Here is a 22,663-nt window from a genome sequence, read left to right as displayed (position 1 = left end):
TTGGGAACCTGGCCAGATTGCCTCTCTGCCTGTTTATTTTTGTGTTGGGGGGAGCTCTACTAAACTAGGACCCAGGCCCTGATGCCAGCACCAATCCCAATCGGTTGCTTCTCCCTCAGGGTTCCTTGTGGGCCTTGAGAACAGAGCAACTTGGGAGGGGGGGTAGGGTGCCACTGCCAGGTCAGACTTACTGCCAGGTTGGACTTTAAGGTTGTTTTTGCCTGTCCGGACACCCAGAGCGGTCCTTGGGAGACTCAGGGAGCCCTAGATCCTTCGCCAGGCCTTATTTCACTGTGCAAAGAGGAGAGTGTGTGGAAACAGACTAGTATGATGAAGGAGGTGGCTGGGGCAAGAAGGAGGCGGGGCTGGGGGCAGCTCTGGCCTTGCTGTTCAACTTTAAACTACCCCTGCCTGGCAAAGTGACCCCAGCGAGGCCTAGTGCTGTCTTAGCCTGCTTTGCCGCCTCTCCTCTCGGGATGGACATAATCTCTAGGGGGATTATAGAGGAGGCCGTTGAGATTTGCTCCCTGCGAATGTGGGCTGCAAAAAAATGGCTTTTGTCTCCTGCTTTCTCTGGGCCTGGTGTGGAGAGCTGCTTGCCCATAAGTCCCTGGCCAATCCTGCAGCCCCTCCCAGACCTCTCCTGCCCTTTTTGATCAGGGAATTTTAACCAGCCATCTGATCCTGTCCCAAACCTGCAGAAAAGGGTGGCCTGCACCTCTTTGGAACAGAAATGACATGATAAGAGCTGTTTCTACGGAAGCAGGGTTTCCAGCCCTGGCAGAGGTGTTGGGGAGAAGGGATGTGTATGTGAGTGCTCGAGGGGTGCAGCATGAGCCTCATGCCTCTGGGCCCTCGGCTGGGACAGCCCCTCTCACAGCTGTCATGCTGCCCAGCAGGGATTTGGCTGGTGTGTTTTGCTCCCTGAGTCTAGCCTCTCTACATAGGCTAGATCTCTTTGAACCTGGTTTTGGAAAGGAGAAAATAGGGATTCTTGCCTTGGAAGATTTCTGGGTGGTAACCCGAGGTGAGAAGTGGCACAGGGGTGGTAGAGTGAGGCTAGCTGTCACCCATGCTCTCTGCCCTTGCCTCCTATGGAGTGCCCCTCCTGTTGTCTGTCCCTAAAGAACTTCCTTAGAAGGAATCTCTCCTAGTTAGCTCTGGCTGACCCCAGGATGACCCAGGGACAGTCTGGAGGGTCTACAGGGCCAGTGTTGTCATTTGGATTCTTCCTGGAGGGCCAACCCAAAATGGGGGTGGGGAGAGGTGTGGTTTGATTCTTAGACTGGGAACCAGGAAGTCCTAAATTCTACAGAAGAGCTGTTCACTCAAGGGCCTGCTTCAGCCTTTCACCTCTCCAAGCCTCCATTACCCCTTTAAATGGAGTTAAAGCTATTGGTCTGGGATGGAGGCAGGGAGGAGAGTGGATTGAGATGAATCCCTGCCTTCCTGCTGTTTTGGGCCTCTTAGGCCTAGGACTAAGGGGAGCCAGCACAGTTTTACTCCCTAGATCTGTACTTCTCTGGGATCTGTAGTTCCTAGTGGAAGCCTGGCCAGGCATTAGCTCAGTTCAGATCCAGGGAAAAAACCCTTGGTTTATCTGTGTGTGTGTTTTGGCTGTGAGTGATGGGACAGGGGAGCCTGTGGTCTTCATTTATTTAGCTCTGTTCAGGGGCCTGACAACTGGGATTCAGCAAGGGGCACAGGTGCTAGACTGCAGGGGTAGGGAAATGGGGCTCAGGCTTCTTGGAGGGTCCCCTAAATTCTTTTTGGTACAGTTTGGAAGACACTCTACTCTTTGTTTCTTGATCTCTCATCTTCCATGGCTCCATGAATGAGGCTCTGGCTTTGGAGGATGTTGGTACTCTATTTCCCAGGGCTGGGTGAAGGTGGTGTCTATATCTCCCCAAGCAGTGCCAGCATTACCAGCTTGAGAGGGCTGCGCTCGGGGGAGGGCAGAGGAATTTGTCCCTCTGGCCTTGTGTGAGGCAGGCCTCCTCCACCCACTGTATTATCACTGTTGCTTTTTATTTCTTGCTGTTTGTGACTCCTTTAGCCTCAGCTTTCAGAACAGAGCCGGTGGAGGATCTTTAGGGGCATGTAGGGGTAAGGTACAGTAAGATGCACACATTTAGGCAACTTTGAAGCCTTCAAGGTGTGGTCAGGCCTTGAATGACTGAGTAGGAAGAAGGGCCTGGCTGGTGCCCTGACCAACCCCTACTTCCCATAGGTGGCTTCTAAGGGCCCCTTTAAGTTCCAGAGCCCCTTTTCTGTGGGCCAGCCAGATGACCACCATGGTTTCCTTTCAGGTGTGGTTGTGTGGTAGGTTTGGGAAAGAGATGATCCAGGAATGGAGGTAACAGGTATTACATGATACTTCACTTTCCCAATCTAGTAGATTCTGATAGTATGAGGGGGAAGAAAGTAAAATAAAATTTCCTTTCCTGTGACATGTCACGGGAGGCACATTGCCAGTCTCTGGAAATGGAATGTGAGCTCAGGGAAAGAAGACTGATATTGTGGTTCTTAGGTAATTGATTTACTGACCCTGGGCACTTTTGAGGGTTCCCCCTGTCTCATCTGCCCCAGTCACTCAACTCCAAGTGGCTGACTGGAGGAGTATTTGGTTTGGGAAGAGGGGCTTGTCTTTACTAAGGTTGGTGTGGTCCCTCTGATAAACAAGAGGAGTGGAAAAGGTGAGAAATAAATTTCTCTAACTTTTATTTAGAGTTCTGTTTTAGGGGTTCCCCCTGCCTTCTCTAGGAACACTGTACTTGCTTTCTCTGCTTAAGCCTCTACCCTTTCCACTAAGAGCTACTGGCACCTATCCCCTTCTCCCTTCTTCTGTGGGATCCCTTTCTTCTTCCTCACCTCTGTAATTCTTCTTATTCTTTACTTCTCTCTTTTTTGTACTATGCTTACTAGTTCCCTCTGAGGTTTAGGAAAGTATGCCCGAAGGTGTAGGTCTCAATCCTCTTAGGTATAACTTTAGTGTGTTTCATTTGGATCTGGTATAGGCAGGAGTATCTTAGAAGAGGGGACCGTTACCCCCACCCCCATAGTGTGTGGAAACCCTGCTTGACGGAAGAGGAAGGAAGCTACTCTGCTCTGCTGTGTCCTGCCCCGTTTAGAACTCCTCCAAGTGGCAGTGTGCTTCCTGAGACTACAACTCCCAGCATGCCTAGCCTCAGGCCTGGCTACACATGCTCAGTAACTCTTAAGGCCCACTTCTGTTAACTACTAGGGACACTGGAGGAGGAAGGGCAGTTGGCGTTGCTAAGGGCAACGACCTGAGGCCTTCAGGCTGGGTGAGATCCTGAGCTCAGCCACACCAGGGGCCAGGGGGTGGGCTGAGCTGGATTTGGATGGGGAATGGGTAGAAATTGGGGAGTTTCTTCTGTTCTGATTGGGCTGTCCTGGTTGAAACCAGTGGAGGTCGGGGAGATCATCCATAGCTGGGCTTTAGTTCCAGTGACATATTCTACATCCTGCAAGATCCCAGACCCTGTCTCTGGGAGAGGGATTTTGGCTGGACTCAGAGGGGTTATGACTACCCCTGGGTTGGCACTGACAGACCTCTAGGATGGTGACTTGAGACCTAAGGAAAAAGGCCAGGGGATAGTGCCCAGCAGAAGCCAAGAACTCAGACATGAGGCAAAGGGTGGTACTAGATGTAGATTGGATGTGCTTCTAGTTGGATGCTATTGCCCTGGGAAGTCTTAGGCAGGAGGTGGGAAGTGGGAAAGGGGAGTGGATCCGCTGAGAAACTAGAGTGGGAGAAGAGGGTATGTGTTTATCTGGGGAGGAAGTAGGAGTGGGATAAGGGTTAGGGAGAAAGACTTTCCTTGTCATTATTACAAGAGTTTGTAGGTATGGCTTTCCTTTGAATTCTGTATAGTTTAGATACCATTAGCTGCCTTGCTTCTAGGATTCTGGAAAAGTGCTTAGTGGGTCTTTCTAGACATATAGATATCTCTTTTGACTCTGAAAGGTCTCCCCGAGAGGGCCCTGCCCAGTCGGAGAGAGGGATGGACAGCCAGAAGCCGCCTGGTGAGGATAAAGATTCAGAACCGGCAGGTGAGTAGGGCAAATTCTGGGTTTACTGGCAGCTTTCCGCCCTTCCCAGGCAACCTTAGATTTCTGGTCCTAGCACAAGGACAGTAGATAAATCTGTCTAACAGACAGGTAATTGAGGCACTTTGTTCTTTGGGACAAAAGTAGAAATGCCATCACTGTGATCCACCAAGGGTTTTGGATAATCTCATGGGTCTGATGAGTGGACTAGTATTAAATAGAGGATGATGGCTGATATGTGCTTTTCTGTCTGCTCATTCAGCTGATGGACCTGCAGCCTCCGAGGAATCAGGCGCCACTGAGCCAGACCTTCCCAACCCACATGTGGGGGAGGTCTCTGTGCCCAGTTCTGGGGGTCCCAGGGTTCAGGAGCCTCTCCAGGACTGCAGGTAACTAGTTTGGGGAAATGAGGATTTGATTTGAGAGTCTGAAGCTTTCAAAGAAGAAGATTTAGGAAAATGAGTGCTTGGGAAGCATAGGTGTGCCAAATCATGGGGTTATTGGGGTGCCTGTGGGCAGGGGCCCGGCATGGTGCTGATGCCTGTGTGTCCACAGTGGGGGTCCGCCGCGGCGCTGTGCTCTCTGTAACTGCGGGGAGCCCAGTCTACACGGGCAACGGGAGCTACGGCGCTTTGAGTTGCCATTTGACTGGCCCCGGTGTCCAGTGGTGTCCCCTGGGGGGAACCCAGGGCCCAGTGAGGCAGCGCTGCCCAGTGAGGACCTATCACAGATTGGTTTCCCTGAGGGTCTGACACCTGCCCACCTAGGAGAACCTGGAGGTGAGTGAAGGGAAGTAGGGTAACTGACTTGGGCAGGAAAGAGGGTAGGGGCTGGGCAGTCCTGATCACCTTTTTTGTTAACTGTATCATTTCTGTTTACCTCTTTCACCTATAAAGGGTCCTGCTGGGCTCACCATTGGTGTGCTGCATGGTCGGCAGGCGTATGGGGGCAGGAGGGCCCAGAATTATGTGGTGTGGACAAGGCCATCTTCTCAGGGATCTCACAGGTGGGGCTGGGGACGGGATTGCCTAGGCAGAGGCAGGGTGGGTAGGACTGGTGGGCCTCTGAGAGTCAAGGTAGAATTAGAAGGGCAGTGGGTGTACTAGGGCAGAGCTAGGCGCCTGCCCTATTGCTTTGGAGAGAGCTGGCTGGCACTGAGGCCTTGTCTCCACCTTGGCAGCGCTGCTCCCACTGCACCAGGCTCGGTGCCTCCATCCCTTGCCGCTCGCCCGGATGTCCACGGCTTTACCACTTCCCCTGTGCGACTGCCAGCGGTTCCTTCTTATCCATGAAAACACTGCAGCTGCTATGCCCGGAGCACAGTGAGGGGGCCGCACATCTGGGTGAGAAGTCCTGCTCTTTGGACATAGGGCAAATGAGGGGCCAAGTGTGCTTGGGGATTTTGTGCTCTGCAGAGCACTCATCGCGGTCTATAATCTTAGACTGTCAGTCTGCCCCACTAAAGTGGTGTGAAGTTTGTGAGTTTACAGTGGTGTCTGCAGTGCCTAGAACAGTGCCTGGCATATATTAGGCAGACACTTAGTAACAATTTGTTATTTATTCATTCTGTGTCCATAGAATGCCTTTTAGGCAGACAGCACTGTGCTGAGTCCTGCAAAGAATCCATAGCTGACCTCTGTTCTCTGTCCCTTCCCACTGCAGAGGAGGCTCGTTGTGCAGTATGTGAGGGGCCCGGGGAATTGTGTGACCTGTTCTTCTGTACCAGCTGTGGGCATCACTATCATGGGGCCTGCCTGGACACTGCTCTGACTGCCCGCAAGCGTGCTGGCTGGCAGTGCCCTGAATGCAAAGTGTGCCAAGCCTGCAGGTAAGATTGAGAGGGCAGGAGGGCAGCCTTAGGCGAAGCACAGGTTAGGGTTGAAAATGAGGGCAGGGAGGACCCTGTTATGTGCCCTGTGCTCCTGCAGGAAACCTGGGAATGACTCTAAGATGCTGGTCTGTGAGACTTGTGACAAAGGATACCATACCTTTTGCCTAAAACCACCTATGGAGGAACTGCCTGCTCACTCTTGGAAGTGTAAGGTGAGTGTCCTGATTCCGCCTCCTACAACATCCCGAGTTTCTCTGTTGTGATGAGTCCTGTGCTCTCCTTCAGTCGGCTGTCTGACCAATGCCTGTTTTTGTGTACTCCTTCCCTCTAGGCATGCCGTGTATGCCGGGCTTGTGGGGCAAGCTCAGCAGAGCTGAATCCCAACTCTGAGTGGTTTGAGAACTACTCACTCTGTCATCGCTGTCACAGAGCCCAGGGAGGACAGCCTATCAGTTCTGTTGCTGAGCAGCATCCTCCTGTCTGTAGCAGGTAAATGGTGTGGACTGGAAGAGATTGGGGTGGGGGATGGGAATACTGAGATTGGCAGGGGCCATGTTAAAGCAAGTTGACTCTGAGAGGAGAGCCCTAAAGGGGGCAGTACAGTCCAAAGCATTCATGCCTTGCCCTGGTGTGTTCTCTGGGAGTTGATAGCTGATGAGAGCCACAGTGCCTGCTCCCCTGTACCCTCTGCAGATTCTTACCCCCAGAGCCTGGCGATACCCCCACTGATGAGCCCGATGCTCTGTATGTTGCATGCCACGGGCAGCCAAAGGGTGGGCACGTGACCTCTATGCAACCCAAGGAACCGGGGCCCCTGCAATGTGAAGCCAAACCACTAGGTGAGTAGGGTTTGAGGGTCCCTGGAAGTAATCCCCTTCTATTCGGTGGCAAGGGACGGTTTCTGCTTTGCCCCACTCCCTGTATTTTCTGTGGAGCAGAGCTGAGCTAGGTAGGAGCATAGTGTTCTCTGTCTGCAGGGAGAGCAGGGGCCCAACTTGAGCCCCAGTTGGAGGCCCCCCTAAATGAGGAGATGCCACTGCTGCCTCCACCTGAGGAGTCGCCCCTGTCCCCACCACCTGAGGAATCACCCACATCCCCGCCGCCTGAGGCATCGCGTCTGTCCCCACCACCTGAGGAATCACCCCTCTCTCCGCCACCTGAGGAGTCTCCTCTGTCTCCCCCACCTGAGTCGTCACCTTTTTCTCCACTGGAGGAGTCACCCTTCTCTCCACCACAGGAGTCACCCCCTTCTCCCCCACTTGAGACACCCCTGTCCCCACCGCCTGAAACATCACCCCTGTCCCCACCACTTGAAGAGTCTCCCCTGTCCCCGCCTCCTGAGGAATTGCCCACTTCCCCTCCACCTGAAGCATCTCGCTTGTCTCCACCACCGGAGGAATCGCCTATGTCCCCTCCGCCTGAAGAGTCACCCATGTCTCCACCACCTGAAGCATCTCGTCTCTTCCCACCATTTGAAGAATCACCCCTGTCCCCTCCACCAGAGGAGTCTCCCCTCTCCCCACCACCTGAGGCATCGCGCTTGTCCCCACCACCTGAGGACTCACCCATGTCCCCACCGCCTGAAGACTCACCTATGTCCCCCCCGCCTGAGGTATCTCGCCTGTTGCCCTTGCCTGAGTTGTCACGCCTCTCCCCACCGCCTGAGGAATCTCCCCTGTCCCCACCACCTGAAGAGTCTCCCACGTCCCCTCCACCTGAGGCTTCACGCCTATCCCCACCACCTGAAGACTCACCCACGTCTCCGCCTCCTGAAGACTCACCTGCTTCCCCGCCACCTGAGGACTTGCTCGTGTCCCTACCGCTGGAGGAGTCACCCCTGTCACCACTGTCTGAGGAACCTCAACTCTGCCCCCGACCTGAGGAGCTGCGCCTGTCTCCTGGGTCTGAGGGGCGACATCTGTCCCCTGCATCTGAGGGGCCACGTCTGTCCCCTCGGCCTGAGGAGCCACGTCTGTCCCCTCGGCCTGAGGAGCCATGTCTGTCTCCCCGGCCTGAGGAGCCGTGCCTGTCCCCTGCACCTGAGGAGCCGCATCTGTCCCCTCAGCCTGAGGAGCTGCATCTGTCCCCCCAACCTGAGGAACCACCCCTGTCCCCCCAGCCTGAGGAGCTGCATCCGTCCCCGCAGCCTGAGGAGCCACCCCTGTCACCTCGGCCTGAGGAGCTGCATCTGTCCCCCCATCCTGAGGAGCTGCATCTGTCCCCCCATCCTGAGGACCTACATCTGTCCCCCGATCCTGAGGAGCTGCGTCTGTCCCCCCGGCCTGAGGAAACACACCTGTCCCCCCAGCCTGAGGAACCGTGCCTGTCCCCTCGACCTGAAGAGCACCCTGAGCAGCCAGGCCTATGCCCTGCACCTGAGGAATTGCCCTTGTTCCTCCCACCTGGGGAGCCACCCTTGTCCCCCTTGCTTGGAGAGCCGGCCCTGTCTGAGCCTGGGGAACCACCTCTGTCCCCTCTGCCTGAGGAGCTGCCGTTGTCCCCATCTGGGGAGCCATCCTTGTCACCTCAGCTGATGCCACCAGGTAAGGGGATGTTGGTACCCCTTTACTCTGGGACAGTCTTAACTCTTTATGGCACATCTAATCTAAGAGCCTCCCTTTTTCTGTTTCCCTCCAGATCCTCTTCCTCCTCCGCTCTCACCTATTATCACAGCTGTGGCCCCGCCAGCCCTGTCTCCTTTGGGGGAGTTAGAGTACCCCTTTGGTGCCAAAGGGGACAGTGACCCTGAGTCGCCATTGGCTGCTCCCATCCTAGAGACACCCATCAGCCCTCCACCAGAAGCTAACTGCACTGACCCTGAGCCTGTACCCCCTATGATCCTTCCCCCATCTCCAGGCTCCCCAATGGGACTGGCCTCTCCCGTCCTGATGGAGCCCCTTCCCCCTCAGTGTTCTCCACTCCTCCAGGATTCCCTGCCTCCCCAAAACTCCCTGCCTTCCCAGTGTTCTCCTGCTCTGCCACTGTCCCTTCCTTCCCCATTGAGTCCCATGGAGAAGGCAGTAGAGGTCCCAGAGGAGGCTGAGCCACATGAGATGGAGACTGAGAAAGTCCCAGAACCTGAGTGCCCAGCCTTAGAGCCCAGCCCTACTAGTCCTCTCTCCTCCCCCATGGGGAACCTTTCCTGCCCTGCACCCAGCCCTGCCCCAGCTCTGGATGACTTTTCTGGCCTGGGGGAAGACATAGCCCCTCTGGATGGGACTGACACTCCTGGTTCACAGCCAGAGGCTGGGCAGACCCCTGGCAGTTTGGCTAGTGAACTTAAGGGTTCCCCTGTGCTCCTGGACCCCGAGGAGCTGGCCCCTGTGACTCCTATGGAGGTCTACGGCCCAGAATGCAAGCAGGCAGGACAGGGCTCACCCTGTGAAGAGCAAGAGGAGCCACGTGCACCAGTGGCCCCTATCCCACCCACTCTCATCAAATCCGACATCGTTAATGAGATCTCCAATCTGAGCCAGGGTGATGCCAGTGCCAGTTTTCCTGGCTCAGAGCCCCTGCTGGGCTCTCCTGACCCCGAGGGGGGTGGCTCCTTGTCCATGGAGCTGGGGGTATCTACAGATGTCAGTCCAGCCCGAGATGAGGGCTCCCTTCGGCTCTGTACCGACTCGCTGCCGGAGACTGATGACTCGCTCTTGTGTGATGCTGGGACAGCTATCGGTGGAGGCAAAGCTGAGGGGGACAAGGGGAGGCGGCGCAGCTCCCCAGCTCGTTCCCGCATCAAACAGGTGAGGGGCTATCCAGCCACTGGATGTGATCAACGTCCTGTCACTGTCAGAGGTATAGTCCAGTGTCACTGATACCTTCCCACTTGGCTTACTGAATCTTAGACTCTCAGAGTCCATCGTCTTGTTTTATTAAGGAGAATACCGATATATAGAGGGGGAGGTGACTTGCCTAGGTTCATGGTTACTCAGTAATAGAACTGGGACTAGAAACTCAGATCTCTCTCAAGCCAGTATTTTTCTCATTGCACCACATTAGCCATTCTTCTTGGGAGAGGGGGAATGGTTTGGGCCAGAGCTACCGTTGTGTTGCTGTCTAAGAGCTTGGCTTTCCCTTGTCCTGACTGGGACTCCTGCGTGCTCTGTCCATTCGTCTCCTCTCTTCCCTCCAAGCCTGTGGACCCAACACACTAGCACTTGACCTGCTCCCATAATCGTCCCCTTCCCTCACTCAGGGTCGCAGCAGTAGTTTCCCGGGAAGACGCCGGCCACGTGGAGGAGCCCATGGAGGACGTGGGAGAGGACGGGCCCGGCTAAAATCAACTACTTCTTCTGTTGAGACTCTGGTAGTAAGGAGAGGCCTCCCATCCCCCAAACTGCTTCAACTGGCCCCTTCTGGATTAAACACCCTTTAAATCCTGCCAGTCCCCTGCACGCTCACTTACTTGCCTGCTAGCCTAGGGCCTGTCCAGCTGTGTCTGCTCCTTCTGTCCACTTGGCCCCCAGGCTTCTCTGAAATCTCTGCTGTTGGGCTGAGGCCCAGTTTGGGAGCTGGGGTGTGCTTCTGCTTCTTAGTCCTGGCTCCTGGCCTTCATCTTAGCCAGGGGTTCGTGCCTCCTTCCCCCAACACTAAAGAGGAAAATGGCTTAGTGGGGGCAGATTTAGCTGCCTCACTTTCCACAACTCTCTGCCTATAAGGTTGCTGATATCGATAGCTCTCCCAGCAAGGAAGAAGAAGACGATGATGACGACACCATGCAAAATACTGTGGTTCTCTTCTCCAACACAGACAAGTTTGTCCTAATGCAGGTACCACACTTGAGCGATGTAGTCCCATCTTCAGCAGTGAGACCTGGCAGACAGAACATTGGGTGTGTGTGTTTTGGTGGGAGGGTAAATGGGGAAAACCAAGGACCTGCTTCTGGGGGTACTCAGCTAATGAGAAAAGAGATGGTGAATGGGAATCTCGTTGTTCATTTATTTGTCCATCTATTAAACTTCTCTTGAATGTCTCCTCTGAGCTTGGCACTGAGGTAGGAGCAAGAGGTATCACAGTGGAAAAGGCAGAAAGGGTCTCCACCATGTTGAAGCTTATAGTCTAGGGAACTTACGTATGTTCTCACCTGAATAATCTCAAAGCTGATAGAATTCTGTCACATGTGTTACTTGTTCATCCTGACCCATCTTTACTCATCTTCCTTCCCCTACTCCTTAGCTTTACCCATGTCAGGCTGTATCAATTCAGATTACCTGATCAGACGAGCAAGGCATGCTAGGAAGGAACAGGGTCCCGTGATGGCTTACATTGTCCTGATGCTGTGGAAGGGCTTTTGGTTCCCTGACTCCCTCTAAGATTAATGGGGTAGTCAGTTGCTGGGACTGAGTAGGATGAGGAGACCAGGTTGGACATTTGGGTTCCTGTGTGTTTCCCCAGGACATGTGTGTGGTATGTGGCAGCTTTGGCCGGGGGGCAGAGGGCCACCTCCTTGCCTGTTCCCAGTGCTCTCAGTGCTATCATCCTTACTGTGTCAACAGCAAGGTGAGTTCAGGATCCAGGAGGCCTGGGCTGGGGAATGGGGTCGGTTACTTCTTATCCTAGGCCCCTGTCCTGGCCACACCTCTTAAAGTGGCCATTGGCCATAGAAGTCATTCATCAATCACCAGTGGTTATCAAACTCAACTTGAAGAAGAGTACTTTGGAAATTGTGGTGGTGGTCTTTGTAAGTTTCTTTGTGGTAGACTATGATTTACTGGTATAATTCAATCTATCGTATAAACTGTGAAAACTTTACTGGTGGAAAACATGATATGGTCTGGAGATAAAATGTAAAATCAAAATCCCAGCGGATATCTGCAAAGAGGAAGCAGTGTTTTTGATCCAAGCGTCATCAGTCATTTTGGGGTTTTCATTAATGCAATTTAGAACTTGTCCACTGACAACATTCTTTAACTTGCAGCAGTAACAGGTTCTAAATGTTCAGGAAAAATTGGGGGAATTAACAGCCTAATTCTCTGCACAATCTTTTTGGGGACTTGGCTAGTGAAAGATCATAATGAGGCAGTGGCCGGGTGAGGCTGTTCTCTAATCAGCAGAGATCTCTGGGAGCCTAAGTTTAGAGCCACCATTTTTGGGGTGAAGGTGCTCTGCATAGCCTCCCTGTGCTCAAATGGAGGTCTGGCCTGTGCACTGGAGTTCTCCAGCCCCACCCATCTAAGTCCCACCCTCCCCAAGGGGTCTACCCTCCCCTCTGCCTCACACCCTGAGGAATTGCCATCTTCTGCACCAGATCACCAAGGTGATGCTGCTAAAGGGCTGGCGTTGTGTGGAGTGCATCGTGTGTGAGGTGTGTGGCCAGGCCTCAGACCCCTCACGCCTGCTGCTCTGTGATGACTGTGACATTAGCTACCACACGTACTGCCTGGACCCCCCACTGCTCACCGTGCCCAAGGGCGGCTGGAAGTGCAAGTGGTAAGGAGACCCAGGGGGCCAGCCCAATGGTGCAGCGGTTAGGTTCGCATTTTCCGCTTGAGCGGCCCGGGGTTTGCTGGTTCGAATCCCGGGCGTGGACCTACGCACTGCTTGTCAAGCCATGCTATGGCAGGTGTCCCACATGTAAAGTAGAGGAAGATGGGCATGGATGTTAGCTCAGGCCCAGTCTTCCTCAGCAAAAAGAGGAGGTTTGACGGCAGATGTTAGCTCAGGGCTAATCTTCCTCCAAAAAAAAGGAGACCCAGGATCTTCTGAGGGGCCTGGGCCTGAGATGCTAGAGTGGATGTGATGTTGAATACCTAACAGAGGCTGGGTTTAGAAGGCCAGGCTAGTTGCTTGGTTCTCAATGAGGGCACCTCTGGGTGCCTCGGGTAGGTTAGGTGCTGAGGGTCTGTCTTTCTGCCCCCACCAGGTGTGTGTCTTGTATGCAATGTGGGGCCGCCTCCCCTGGCTTCCACTGTGAATGGCAGAATAGTTATACACATTGTGGGCCCTGTGCCAGCCTGGTGACCTGCCCTATCTGTCATGCCCCATATGTGGAGGAGGACCTGCTAATCCAGTGCCGCCACTGTGAACGGTGAGGATGCCCCTTTCTCCTTATATAGGCCCCCTCTTCCCTGTTCTTAGCCTTGCATGGTCTGGGTTTATCTCCTCCTGTCTTCCTTCTCCCAGGTGGATGCATGCTGGCTGCGAGAGCCTTTTCACAGAGGATGATGTGGAGCAGGCGGCTGATGAGGGCTTTGACTGTGTCTCCTGCCAGCCGTATGTGGTCAAGCCCGCTGGTGAGTACCAGATGCTACGGAGTGGGAGGAGGAGTCAGGGTGCCTTGCTTTGGGACAGGGCCTCAAGCTGCCTTGGTTTGTCTTTCTCTTCTCAGCGCCTGTTGCGCCTCCAGAGTTGGTGCCTATGAAGGTGAAAGAGCCAGGTGAGTCACAGCAATTCTGAATGCCAAGGCCAGAGGAGACCTTAGACACCATCTAGTCTGGCTCCAGCCTCCCATCTTCATCTCCTTATTTTCAGAGGAGGAAACTAACCCCCAGGGTGGTTGAGTGGCCTGCCCAAGATCACCCGGTAGGTTGGTGGTGAAGTTATGACTGGAACCAAGGCCTCCAGTTTCCCAGGCTGAGTTCCTTCCATCAGGCAACGTGGCCTTTGTACTGCCAGAATCTCATCTCCAGAGAGCTAGAACACAGCTCTTTCTCCTCAGAGAAGGGGGCTGGGGCCATCTCCTCCTCCATCATGATGAGGGCACTGTTTCTGGCATCTTGGGCAGTGTGTGCTGGCATCCAGCAAGTAGGGGCCCTCCTAGCCACAGACAGCTAGAGAATATATTTGGTGAACCTAGGGTTAATCGTGAGCAGAGTTAGGCTTCTGCAGTAGCAGAAACCCCCTGGGTCACTGATAGAGAACTTGGGCCTCAGCTAGCGCCCATGGTTAGCCTGTCCTCTCCAGCCTTCAGACGCCGGTCTGGACTTTGGCCTCTCTCTCTCTCACTGCTTTTGTCCCAGCTAGGGACCTAGGCCAAAACTTGGAGTTCGGGCTTCCCTGGGGCCTCCATCCAGGGGTCACATGCTCATCCCCTTTGTGCAGAGCCCCAGTACTTTCGCTTCGAGGGTGTGTGGCTGACAGAAACTGGCATGGCTGTGCTGCGTAACCTGACCATGTCACCCCTGCACAAGCGGCGCCAGCGGCGAGGACGGCTTGGCCTCCCAGGCGAGGCAGGGTTAGAGGGTTCCGAGCCCTCAGATGCCCTTGGCCCTGATGACAAGAAGGATGGGGACCTGGACACTGATGAGCTGCTCAAGGGTGAAGGTCAGGCTAGGGAATCTCAGGGAGTGCCAAAGTAGTGGGAGCCACCTGTAAGAGTTGGTTGTTGGGTGGGGGCGTCATTGCCACTCCCAGTCTCCCTTAAGCCACTGTTGGTCTTGTCCAAATGGCTCTGTGGCAAGGCATTTAACTCTCTGTTCTTGGGGGCAGGATGACAAGGTTAAAAGGGTCCATGCTTCTGATTTGCCTCCATCTCCTCTGTTGCCATACACAGGTGCTGTAGAACACATGGAATGTGAAATTAAACTGGAGGGCCCCATCAGCCCTGATGGGGAGCCTGGTAAAGAGGAGACTGAAGAAAGCAAAAAACGCAAACGCAAACCCTATCGGCCTGGTGAGGCCCTGGGATGGGGAGGTGGGTGGTAAGGGGCAGCTCACCATTCCCTAGCGGCTTCTCAGCCTCAGCTCTGCCTCCTCGTAGGCATCGGTGGTTTCATGGTGCGACAACGGAAATCCCACACTCGTGTGAAAAAGGGGCCTGCTGCACAGGCGGAGGTGTTGAGTGGGGATGGGCAGCCCGACGAGGGTGAGACGGGTGAGGGCTCCAGTGGGGCCTGGGAGAAGGTGGGGATCACAGGACCTATGGAGCACTGCCAGTGAGGCGTGGGGGAGGCTCACTCAAAGGGCCAAGAGGGTGGTGGGCCCAACTGGTGTTGGGGGAGAGAATAGGCAGAAGGTGTCCCCAGGCTGAGTTGGGAGCAGCATGCCCATTGTCTCCAGAGAGGCTGACACCTGCCATTCTGTCCTCAGTGATGCCTGCCGACCTGCCTGCAGAGGGCTCCGTGGACCAGAGCTTAGCTGATGGGGATGAGAAGAAGAAGCAGCAGCGGCGAGGGCGCAAGAAGAGCAAACTGGAGGACATGTTCCCTGCTTACCTGCAGGTGGGTCTGAGTCTCAGAGGTGTGAGGGGGGTGTCTGCCCTGCAGGGCATGCAGAAGCCTATATCTCCCTGACTTCTTCCATAGGAAGCCTTCTTTGGGAAGGAGCTGCTGGACCTGAGCCGGAAGGCCCTTTTTGCAGTTGGGGTGGGCCGGCCAAGCTTTGCACTAGGAACCCCAAAAGCCAAGGGGGATGGAGGCTCAGATAGGAAGGAGCTCCCCACTTCACAGAAAGGTCAGTGGTGTGAGGGTGAGGTGGTCTGAGGGGATCCAGCTTCCTTCTGTGCTTAGGAGCTGGCAAGGGAATTTGGTGTGGAATGGGCTGGTCTCCAGGAGTTGGGGGTGGGCCAAGGGCCCTGGCCTGTGGAGCTGGGGACCCATTCTGGGCATCAAGTATAGGGCATCTCTGATTGGAGTGGGGACTATTCCTTGTAGGAGATGATGGTCCAGATGTTGCAGATGAAGAATCTCGTGGCCCCGAGGGCAAGGCTGACACACCAGGTGAGGGCTGCTGAGAAGACTGTGTCCTATCGTGCTTTTGTGTCTGTCAACCTGTTCTGCTCCTGAGCACCATCAGGATTGGAGGCTGGAAACTGTTCCATGCCTTCTGTGGCTCAGGGTGGCCAGTGTTGTGCCTCCATACTGGCCTTGGCTGATGGCTTTCTCCTGGTAATTGCAGGACCTGAGGATGGGGGCGTAAAGGCATCCCCAGTGCCTAGTGACCCCGAGAAGCCAGGCACCCCAGGTGAAGGGATGCTTAGCTCTGACTTAGACAGGATTCCCACAGAAGGTGAGGCTGTGACCCGCACTCGTTGTGTGTAAGGGTCCTCTGTGGGAGAAGGAGAAGGTCCTACCTGTGGGACTTTCATCTGTATGGCTTCTTTGGTGGGGTGTCCTGGGCACCTTCCCTGACTATGACCATTTATAGATCTGTGATGTCCCCTGAACTCTGGTCTTCCTGAGCAGCATCCTTTGTCAATCCCCCACAGAACTGCCCAAGATGGAATCCAAGGATGTGCAACAGCTCTTCAAGGACGTTCTGGGTTCCGAACGAGAGCAGCATCTGGGCTGTGGAACCCCTGGCCTAGATGGCAGCCGTACACCGTTGCAGAGGCCCTTTCTTCAAGGTGATTTGGCTGAGAGTGGTTCGAAGACTGTGTGGACAGGTATGGCTGAGCTTGCCCCCAGGATGGGCCACGTGCTCCCTTTCTCTGATCCTGTGTTTCTTGTAGGTGGACTCTCTTTGGGCAGTCTCCCCTCCAGCAGCCCAATGGACTCCTACCCGGGCCTCTGCCAGTCCCCATTCCTGGATTCTAGGTTGGTATCGATGCTTAATCTCTGTGGGCAGTCCCTGTTGTTCCTTCCCTCCACCTGGGGCCATGCTGAGGGAGGGAACCTTGGACTCCTGGGTGCTGCTGTAGCAACACTTCCCTCTGCTCCTTCGTTAGTGGCCCTTATCTGTTGGGGCAGGGCAGTGGCCTAGGGGTTCTTGGCAGTTTTGTCTGGGGTGAGGATTGGCATCCCTGCCCCCTGTGACTCTCTGCCCCTGCGCCCCAGGGAGCGCGGGGGCTTCTTTAGCCCAGAACCCGGTGAGCCAGACAGCCCCTGGACAGGCTCAGGGGGCACCACGCCCTCCACCCCTACCACCCCTACCACGGAGGGTGAGGGCGACGGGCTCTCCTATAACCAGCGGAGCCTTCAGCGCTGGGAGAAGGACGAGGAGTTGGGCCAGCTCTCCACCATCTCACCTGTGCTCTATGCCAATATGAACTTTCCCAATCTCAAGCAAGATTACCCAGGTACTTGAGGGACAAGGGCAAGGGACACACCCTGGTAACATGGCCCATGGGTGCAGGGGTTATGTGCCAGGTCTCCTCTAATGCAATCCCTCTGCCCTCCAGACTGGTCTAGCCGTTGCAAACAAATCATGAAGCTCTGGAGAAAAGTTCCAGCTGCTGACAAAGCCCCCTACCTGGTGAGACAGAGAGCTTGGGTCAGCGTGGGAACAGAGAGAGGGGGGTGTCTTTGGGAAATTCACCTCAGTTCTTTCCATTCCCCACTCCCAAAGCAAATGGGCCAGAAGGGATCAGCTTCTGGGTAGGGAGTGTGAGCAACATGATGAGGGCTGGGGAGCTGGGCCTGAGCCTAAGCCCTGGGCCTAAGGCTGTGTCCTGTATCCCTCAGCAAAAGGCCAAAGATAACCGAGCGGCTCACCGCATCAACAAGGTGCAGAAGGTGAGTGGGGCTGGGCCAGGCCACACCATCCAAGTCCTGTAATGGGCCCCCTTTGAGGGTGAGGGGATGGAAGAAGGCCTGTTCACAGCAGCCTGACTGCTCTGTGCCTGGTCTCCCCTTGTAGCAGGCTGAGAGTCAGATCAACAAGCAGACCAAGGTGGGCGACATGGCCCGCAAGACTGACCGACCGGCCCTGCATCTCCGCATTCCTCCCCAGCCAGGGGCCCTGGGCAGCCCACCCCCTGCTGCTGCCCCCACCATTTTCATTGGCAGCCCCACAACCCCCGCCGGCTTGTCTACCTCTGCGGATGGGTTCCTGAAGCCACCGGCGGGCACGGTGCCCGGCCCCGACTCGCCTGGTGAGCTCTTCCTCAAGCTCCCACCCCAGGTGCCCGCCCAAGTGCCTTCGCAGGACCCCTTTGGACTGGCCCCCACCTACGCTCTGGATCCCCGCTTCCCCACGGCACCACCCACCTATCCTCCCTATCCTAGTCCGACCGGGGCCCCTGCACAGCCCTCAACGCTGGGCGCTTCATCTCGTCCTGGGACTGGCCAGCCAGGGGAATTCCACACTACCCCACCTGGCACCCCCCGACACCAGCCCTCCACACCTGATCCCTTCCTCAAACCCCGCTGCCCCTCACTGGACAACCTAGCTGTGCCTGAGAGCCCAGGGGTAGGGGGAGGCAAGGCTTCCGAGCCCCTACTGTCACCCCCGCCTTTTGGGGAAACTCGGAAGGCTCTAGAGGTGAAGAAGGAAGAACTTGGGGCATCCTCTCCTAGCTATGGGCCCCCAAACCTGGGCTTTGTAGACTCACCCTCCTCAGGCCCCCACCTGGGTGGCCTGGAGTTAAAGGCACCTGATGTCTTCAAAGCCCCCCTGACCCCTCGGGCATCTCAGGTAGAGCCCCAGAGCCCGGGCTTGGGCTTAAGGCCCCAGGAGCCACCCCCTGCCCAGGCTTTGGCCCCTTCTCCCCCCAGCCATTCAGACATCTTTCGCCCTGGCCCCTACCCTGACCCCTATGCTCAGCCCCCATTGACCCCTCGGCCCCAACCCCCACCCCCTGAGAGCTGCTGTGCCCTGCCCCCTCGCTCACTGCCCTCTGACCCTTTCTCCCGAGTGCCTGCCAGTCCCCAGTCCCAGTCCAGCTCCCAGTCCCCGTTGACACCCCGTCCTCTCTCTGCTGAGGCTTTCTGCCCATCCCCCGTTACCCCACGCTTCCAGTCCCCTGACCCTTATTCTCGCCCCCCATCACGCCCTCAGTCCCGTGACCCATTTGCCCCATTGCATAAACCACCCCGACCCCAGCCCCCTGAAGTTGCCTTCAAGGCTGGGCCTCTAGCCCACACCCCGCTGGGGGCTGGGGGCTTCCCAGCAGCCCTGCCCTCAGGGCCAGCAGGTGAGCTCCATGCCAAGGTTCCAGGTGGGCAGCCCCCCAATTTTGCCCGGTCCCCTGGGACAGGTGCATTTGTGGGCACCCCCTCGTCCATGCGTTTCACTTTCCCTCAGGCAGTAGGAGAACCTTCCTTAAAGCCCCCTGTCCCTCAGCCTGGCCTCCCTCCACCCCATGGGATCAACAGCCATTTTGGGCCCGGCCCTACCTTGGGCAAGCCTCAAAGCACAAACTTCACAGTAGCCACAGGGAACTTCCACCCATCGGGCAGCCCCCTGGGACCCAGCACTGGGTCCACAGGAGAGGGCTATGGGCTGTCCCCGCTACGCCCACCATCAGTCCTGCCACCATCTGCACCCGATGGATCCCTCCCCTACCTGTCCCATGGAGCCTCACAGCGGGCAGGCATCACCTCTCCAGTCGATAAGCGAGAAGACCCAGGGGCTGGAATGGGCAGCTCTTTGGCGGCACCAGAGCTTCCAGGTACCCAGGACCCAGGCATGTCCAGCCTCAGCCAGACAGAGCTGGAGAAGCAGCGGCAGGTGGGTTGACATCCTGTAGCTGAGCCCCCAGATCTCCTCTGTCCCTATGCCAGTCCTAGGATTGGAGTAGAATGGACTTACTCAGCTTCTCTCTTCTCTGCACAGCGCCAGCGACTACGGGAGCTACTGATTCGGCAGCAGATGCAGCGCAACACTCTGCGGCAGGAGAAGGAAACAGCTGCAGCAGCTGCAGGAGCAGTGGGGACTCCGGGTAGCTGGGGTGCTGAACCTAGCAGTCCTGCCTTTGAGCAGCTTAGTCGAGGCCAGACCCCCTTCACTGGGACCCAGGTAGGAAGAGTGGCAAGAGGTGGTGGGTCCAGGACACTGAAGCTGGCCCCACCTTCATCTAACCGTATCTCTCATAGGACAAGAACAGCCTTGTGGGGCTGCCCCCAGGCAAGCTGGGTGGCCCCATCTTGGGGCCAGGGGCTTTCCCCAGCGATGACCGACTGTCCCGGCCACCTCCACCAGCCACCCCTTCTTCTATGGATGTGAACAGCCGGTGAGGCTCCAGGGCGTTCCCTGGGGGTAAACCAAGGGAACAGATTTTACTACCGTTGTGTACTGCCTCTGATTTTCCCATCTCTCTAATTCTTCTCCAGTATCACTTACTTTTCTTCTCCATTCCTTCCCCTCAGCACATTAACTGCATCCTTCCCCAATGCCCTAAGACCATGTTCTAGCTCTTCTTCATCTTGATTTCATCTTACTGACTACTGCCTATTCTTTCAGGCAACTGGTGGGAGGCTCCCAAGCTTTCTATCAGCGAGCACCCTATCCTGGGTCCCTGCCCTTACAGCAGCAGCAGCAGCAACAACTGTGGCAGCAGCAGCAGCAACAGCAACAGGCAACGGCAGCAACCTCCATGCGACTATCCATGTCTGCTCGCTTTCCATCAGCTCCTGGGCCTGAACTTGGCCGCCAAGCCCTAGGTTCCCCCTTGGCGGGAATTCCCACCCGCCTGCCTGGCCCTGGTGAGCCACTGCCTGGTCCAGCTGGTCCTGCCCAGTTCATTGAGTTGCGGCACAATGTACAGAAAGGACTAGGGCCTGGGGGCGCTCCGTTTCCTGGTCAGGGCCCCCCTCAGAGACCCCGTTTTTACCCTGTAAATGAGGACTCCCACCGACTGCCTCCTGAAGGACTTCGAGGCCTAGCAGTATCAGGCCTTCCGCCACAGAAACCCTCAGCCCCGCCGGCCCCTGAACTGAACAACAGCCTCCATCCAACACCCCACACGAAGGTTCCCACCCTGCCCCCTGGCTTGGAGCTGGTCACCCGGCCCCCCTCGAGCTCTGAGCTTGGCCGCCCTCCTCCTTTGGCCCTGGAAGCTGGGAAGTTACCCTGTGAGGATCCTGAGCTGGATGATGACTTTGATGCCCACAAGGCCCTAGAGGATGACGAGGAGCTTGCTCACTTGGGCCTGGGTGTGGATGTGGCCAAGGGAGATGATGAGCTGGGCACCCTGGAAAACCTGGAGACCAACGACCCCCACCTGGATGACTTGCTGAATGGGGATGAGTTTGACCTACTGGCCTATACTGATCCTGAGTTGGACACTGGGGACAAGAAAGATATTTTCAATGAGCACTTGAGGCTGGTGGAGTCAGCCAATGAAAAGGCTGAGCGGGAGGCCCTGTTGCGGGGGGTGGAGCCAGGACCCCTGGGCCCAGAGGAGCGCCCTCCTCCAGCTGCTGATGCCTCTGAGACCCGTCTGGCATCCGTGCTCCCTGAGGTGAAGCCCAAGGTGGAGGAGGGTGGGCGCCACCCTTCCCCATGCCAGTTCACCATTACCACCCCCAAAGTAGAGCCAGCGCCTGCCACCCCTTCCTTAGGCCTGGGGCTGAAGCCAGGACAAAGTGTGATGGGCAGCCGGGACACCCGAATGGGCACAGGACCCTTTTCTAGCAGTGGGCACACAACTGAGAAAGGCCCCTTTGGCGCCACAGGAGGACCACCATCTCACCTGTTGACCCCCAGCCCACTAAGTGGCCCAGGAGGGTCCTCCTTGCTGGAAAAGTTTGAGCTAGAGAGTGGGACCCTGACCTTGCCTGGTGGACATGCAGCATCTGGGGATGAGCTGGACAAGATGGAGAGCTCACTGGTAGCTAGTGAGTTACCCCTGCTTATCGAGGACCTGTTGGAGCATGAGAAGAAGGAGCTGCAGAAGAAGCAGCAGCTTTCAGCACAGCTGCAGCCTGCCCAGCAGCAGCAGCAGCAGCAGCAGCAGCATTCCCTACTGGCCACACCAGGCCCTACCCAGGCCATGTCTTTGCCACACGAGGGCTCTTCTCCTAGTTTGGCTGCACCCCAACAGCAGCTTGCCCTGGGACTTGGAGGTTCCCGACAGCCGGGCTTGGCCCAACCGCTGATGCCTACCCAGCCACCAGCTCATGCACTCCAGCAGCGCCTGGCCCCATCCATGACCATGGTGTCCAACCAAGGGCATATGCTAAGTGGGCAGCATGGGGGACAGGCAGGCTTGGTGCCCCAGCAGAGCCCACAGCCAGTGCTGACACAGAAGCCCATGAGTACCATGCCACCTTCCATGTGCATGAAACCCCAGCAGCTGGCAATGCAACAGCAGCTGGCTAACAGCTTTTTTCCGGATACAGGTAACCTCAGCAAGGGGCACTGGCTTAGTTATGTCAGGGTGATCACTGTTAACCACATGGGCGCTGAAGCTACAGACCTAAGATAATGCCTAGTTAAGGGACGTGGGACACAAAGAACTTTGCCTAAATACCATACTAGTGGTGCAGGCAGAGCATTATAGCTATTAAGAAGGGAGAAACAGTGCCTGGCATATAGCAGTCATTCAGATGTTTGAATGAGTGAATGGAATGAATGCATGAAGCCTGATCAGCAAAAGCTTTGTAGTTGTGGTAAGACCAGAAGTTTAGGACTTGGAGGGAAGTGGTGCAAGAAAAAGCAATCAGGTAGGTGAAAAGACTTGAGTGAGACTGTAGTGGCAGGAAAGCTGGGGGTTATATTTGGAGACAATGAGTGAAGTGGTTAGGCTGGGGTAGGCTGTGTGTGGAGGGAAGTGAGTGGGCACTACCAAAATTGTGGAGAGGTAAGAAGGGGGTCCAGACTGAGGAAAACCTCAAATTATAATAGCATTTATTGAGTGCTCTTTGCCAAGTGGTGTGCTGAGCGCTTTACATTCCTTGTCTAATTTAATCACAAGAAACACATTAAATGGGTACTAATTATTATCTCTGATTATAGAAAAGGAAACTGAGGCATGGAGGTTAAGCAGCTTTCTCAAGATCCCATAACTAACAGAGCTAGAGTTTGAACCCTGGCCTTCTAATCGTGTTAACAGTTTTACTGCCTCAAAATACCAGGAGAGGGAGTTTACTTAGTCTTTTAAAAATGAGGAGTCAGTTAAGTTTTCTGAGCAGTTGGAGAAATATACGATGTACAGGATTT

General features: G+C 55.7%; 1 protein-coding gene across 9 annotated transcripts in view; it reads left to right on the top strand.

Annotated features, from left to right (window-relative positions):
- Nucleotides 1-22,663, top strand: part of KMT2D (lysine methyltransferase 2D) — a 42,250-nt gene that overhangs the window by 3,950 nt on the left and 15,637 nt on the right. For 3 of the 9 annotated variants that reach the window (XM_044756004.2, XM_070494829.1, XM_044756008.2), the window contains exons 2-35: nt 3,992-4,077; nt 4,337-4,463; nt 4,630-4,853; nt 4,971-5,080; nt 5,255-5,417; nt 5,737-5,902; nt 6,003-6,117; nt 6,237-6,394; nt 6,599-6,744; nt 6,883-8,448; nt 8,543-9,648; nt 10,101-10,214; nt 10,564-10,674; nt 11,300-11,404; nt 12,153-12,334; nt 12,768-12,932; nt 13,028-13,137; nt 13,233-13,280; nt 13,946-14,167; nt 14,397-14,516; nt 14,604-14,717; nt 14,933-15,063; nt 15,148-15,295; nt 15,496-15,561; nt 15,740-15,850; nt 16,050-16,226; nt 16,293-16,377; nt 16,618-16,859; nt 16,962-17,035; nt 17,245-17,295; nt 17,420-19,231; nt 19,337-19,519; nt 19,597-19,733; nt 19,964-21,843. In XM_044756004.2, coding sequence (XP_044611939.2) covers nt 4,029-4,077; nt 4,337-4,463; nt 4,630-4,853; nt 4,971-5,080; nt 5,255-5,417; nt 5,737-5,902; nt 6,003-6,117; nt 6,237-6,394; nt 6,599-6,744; nt 6,883-8,448; nt 8,543-9,648; nt 10,101-10,214; nt 10,564-10,674; nt 11,300-11,404; nt 12,153-12,334; nt 12,768-12,932; nt 13,028-13,137; nt 13,233-13,280; nt 13,946-14,167; nt 14,397-14,516; nt 14,604-14,717; nt 14,933-15,063; nt 15,148-15,295; nt 15,496-15,561; nt 15,740-15,850; nt 16,050-16,226; nt 16,293-16,377; nt 16,618-16,859; nt 16,962-17,035; nt 17,245-17,295; nt 17,420-19,231; nt 19,337-19,519; nt 19,597-19,733; nt 19,964-21,843 — 10,318 coding nt within the window. In that variant the 5' untranslated portion in view covers nt 3,992-4,028. The remainder of the gene's footprint in view (nt 1-3,991; nt 4,078-4,336; nt 4,464-4,629; nt 4,854-4,970; nt 5,081-5,254; nt 5,418-5,736; nt 5,903-6,002; nt 6,118-6,236; nt 6,395-6,598; nt 6,745-6,882; nt 8,449-8,542; nt 9,649-10,100; nt 10,215-10,563; nt 10,675-11,299; nt 11,405-12,152; nt 12,335-12,767; nt 12,933-13,027; nt 13,138-13,232; nt 13,281-13,945; nt 14,168-14,396; nt 14,517-14,603; nt 14,718-14,932; nt 15,064-15,147; nt 15,296-15,495; nt 15,562-15,739; nt 15,851-16,049; nt 16,227-16,292; nt 16,378-16,617; nt 16,860-16,961; nt 17,036-17,244; nt 17,296-17,419; nt 19,232-19,336; nt 19,520-19,596; nt 19,734-19,963; nt 21,844-22,663) is intronic. The other 6 variants (XM_044756001.2, XM_044756011.2, XM_044756002.2 and 3 more) reach the window with 6 other exon arrangements.

The sequence above is a fragment of the Equus asinus genome, chromosome 22 (genome assembly GCF_041296235.1).
Source record: "Equus asinus isolate D_3611 breed Donkey chromosome 22, EquAss-T2T_v2, whole genome shotgun sequence".
In the NCBI taxonomy this organism is placed as follows: Eukaryota; Metazoa; Chordata; class Mammalia; order Perissodactyla; family Equidae; genus Equus; species Equus asinus.
This window is presented reverse-complemented; position numbering and strand designations above follow the sequence as displayed.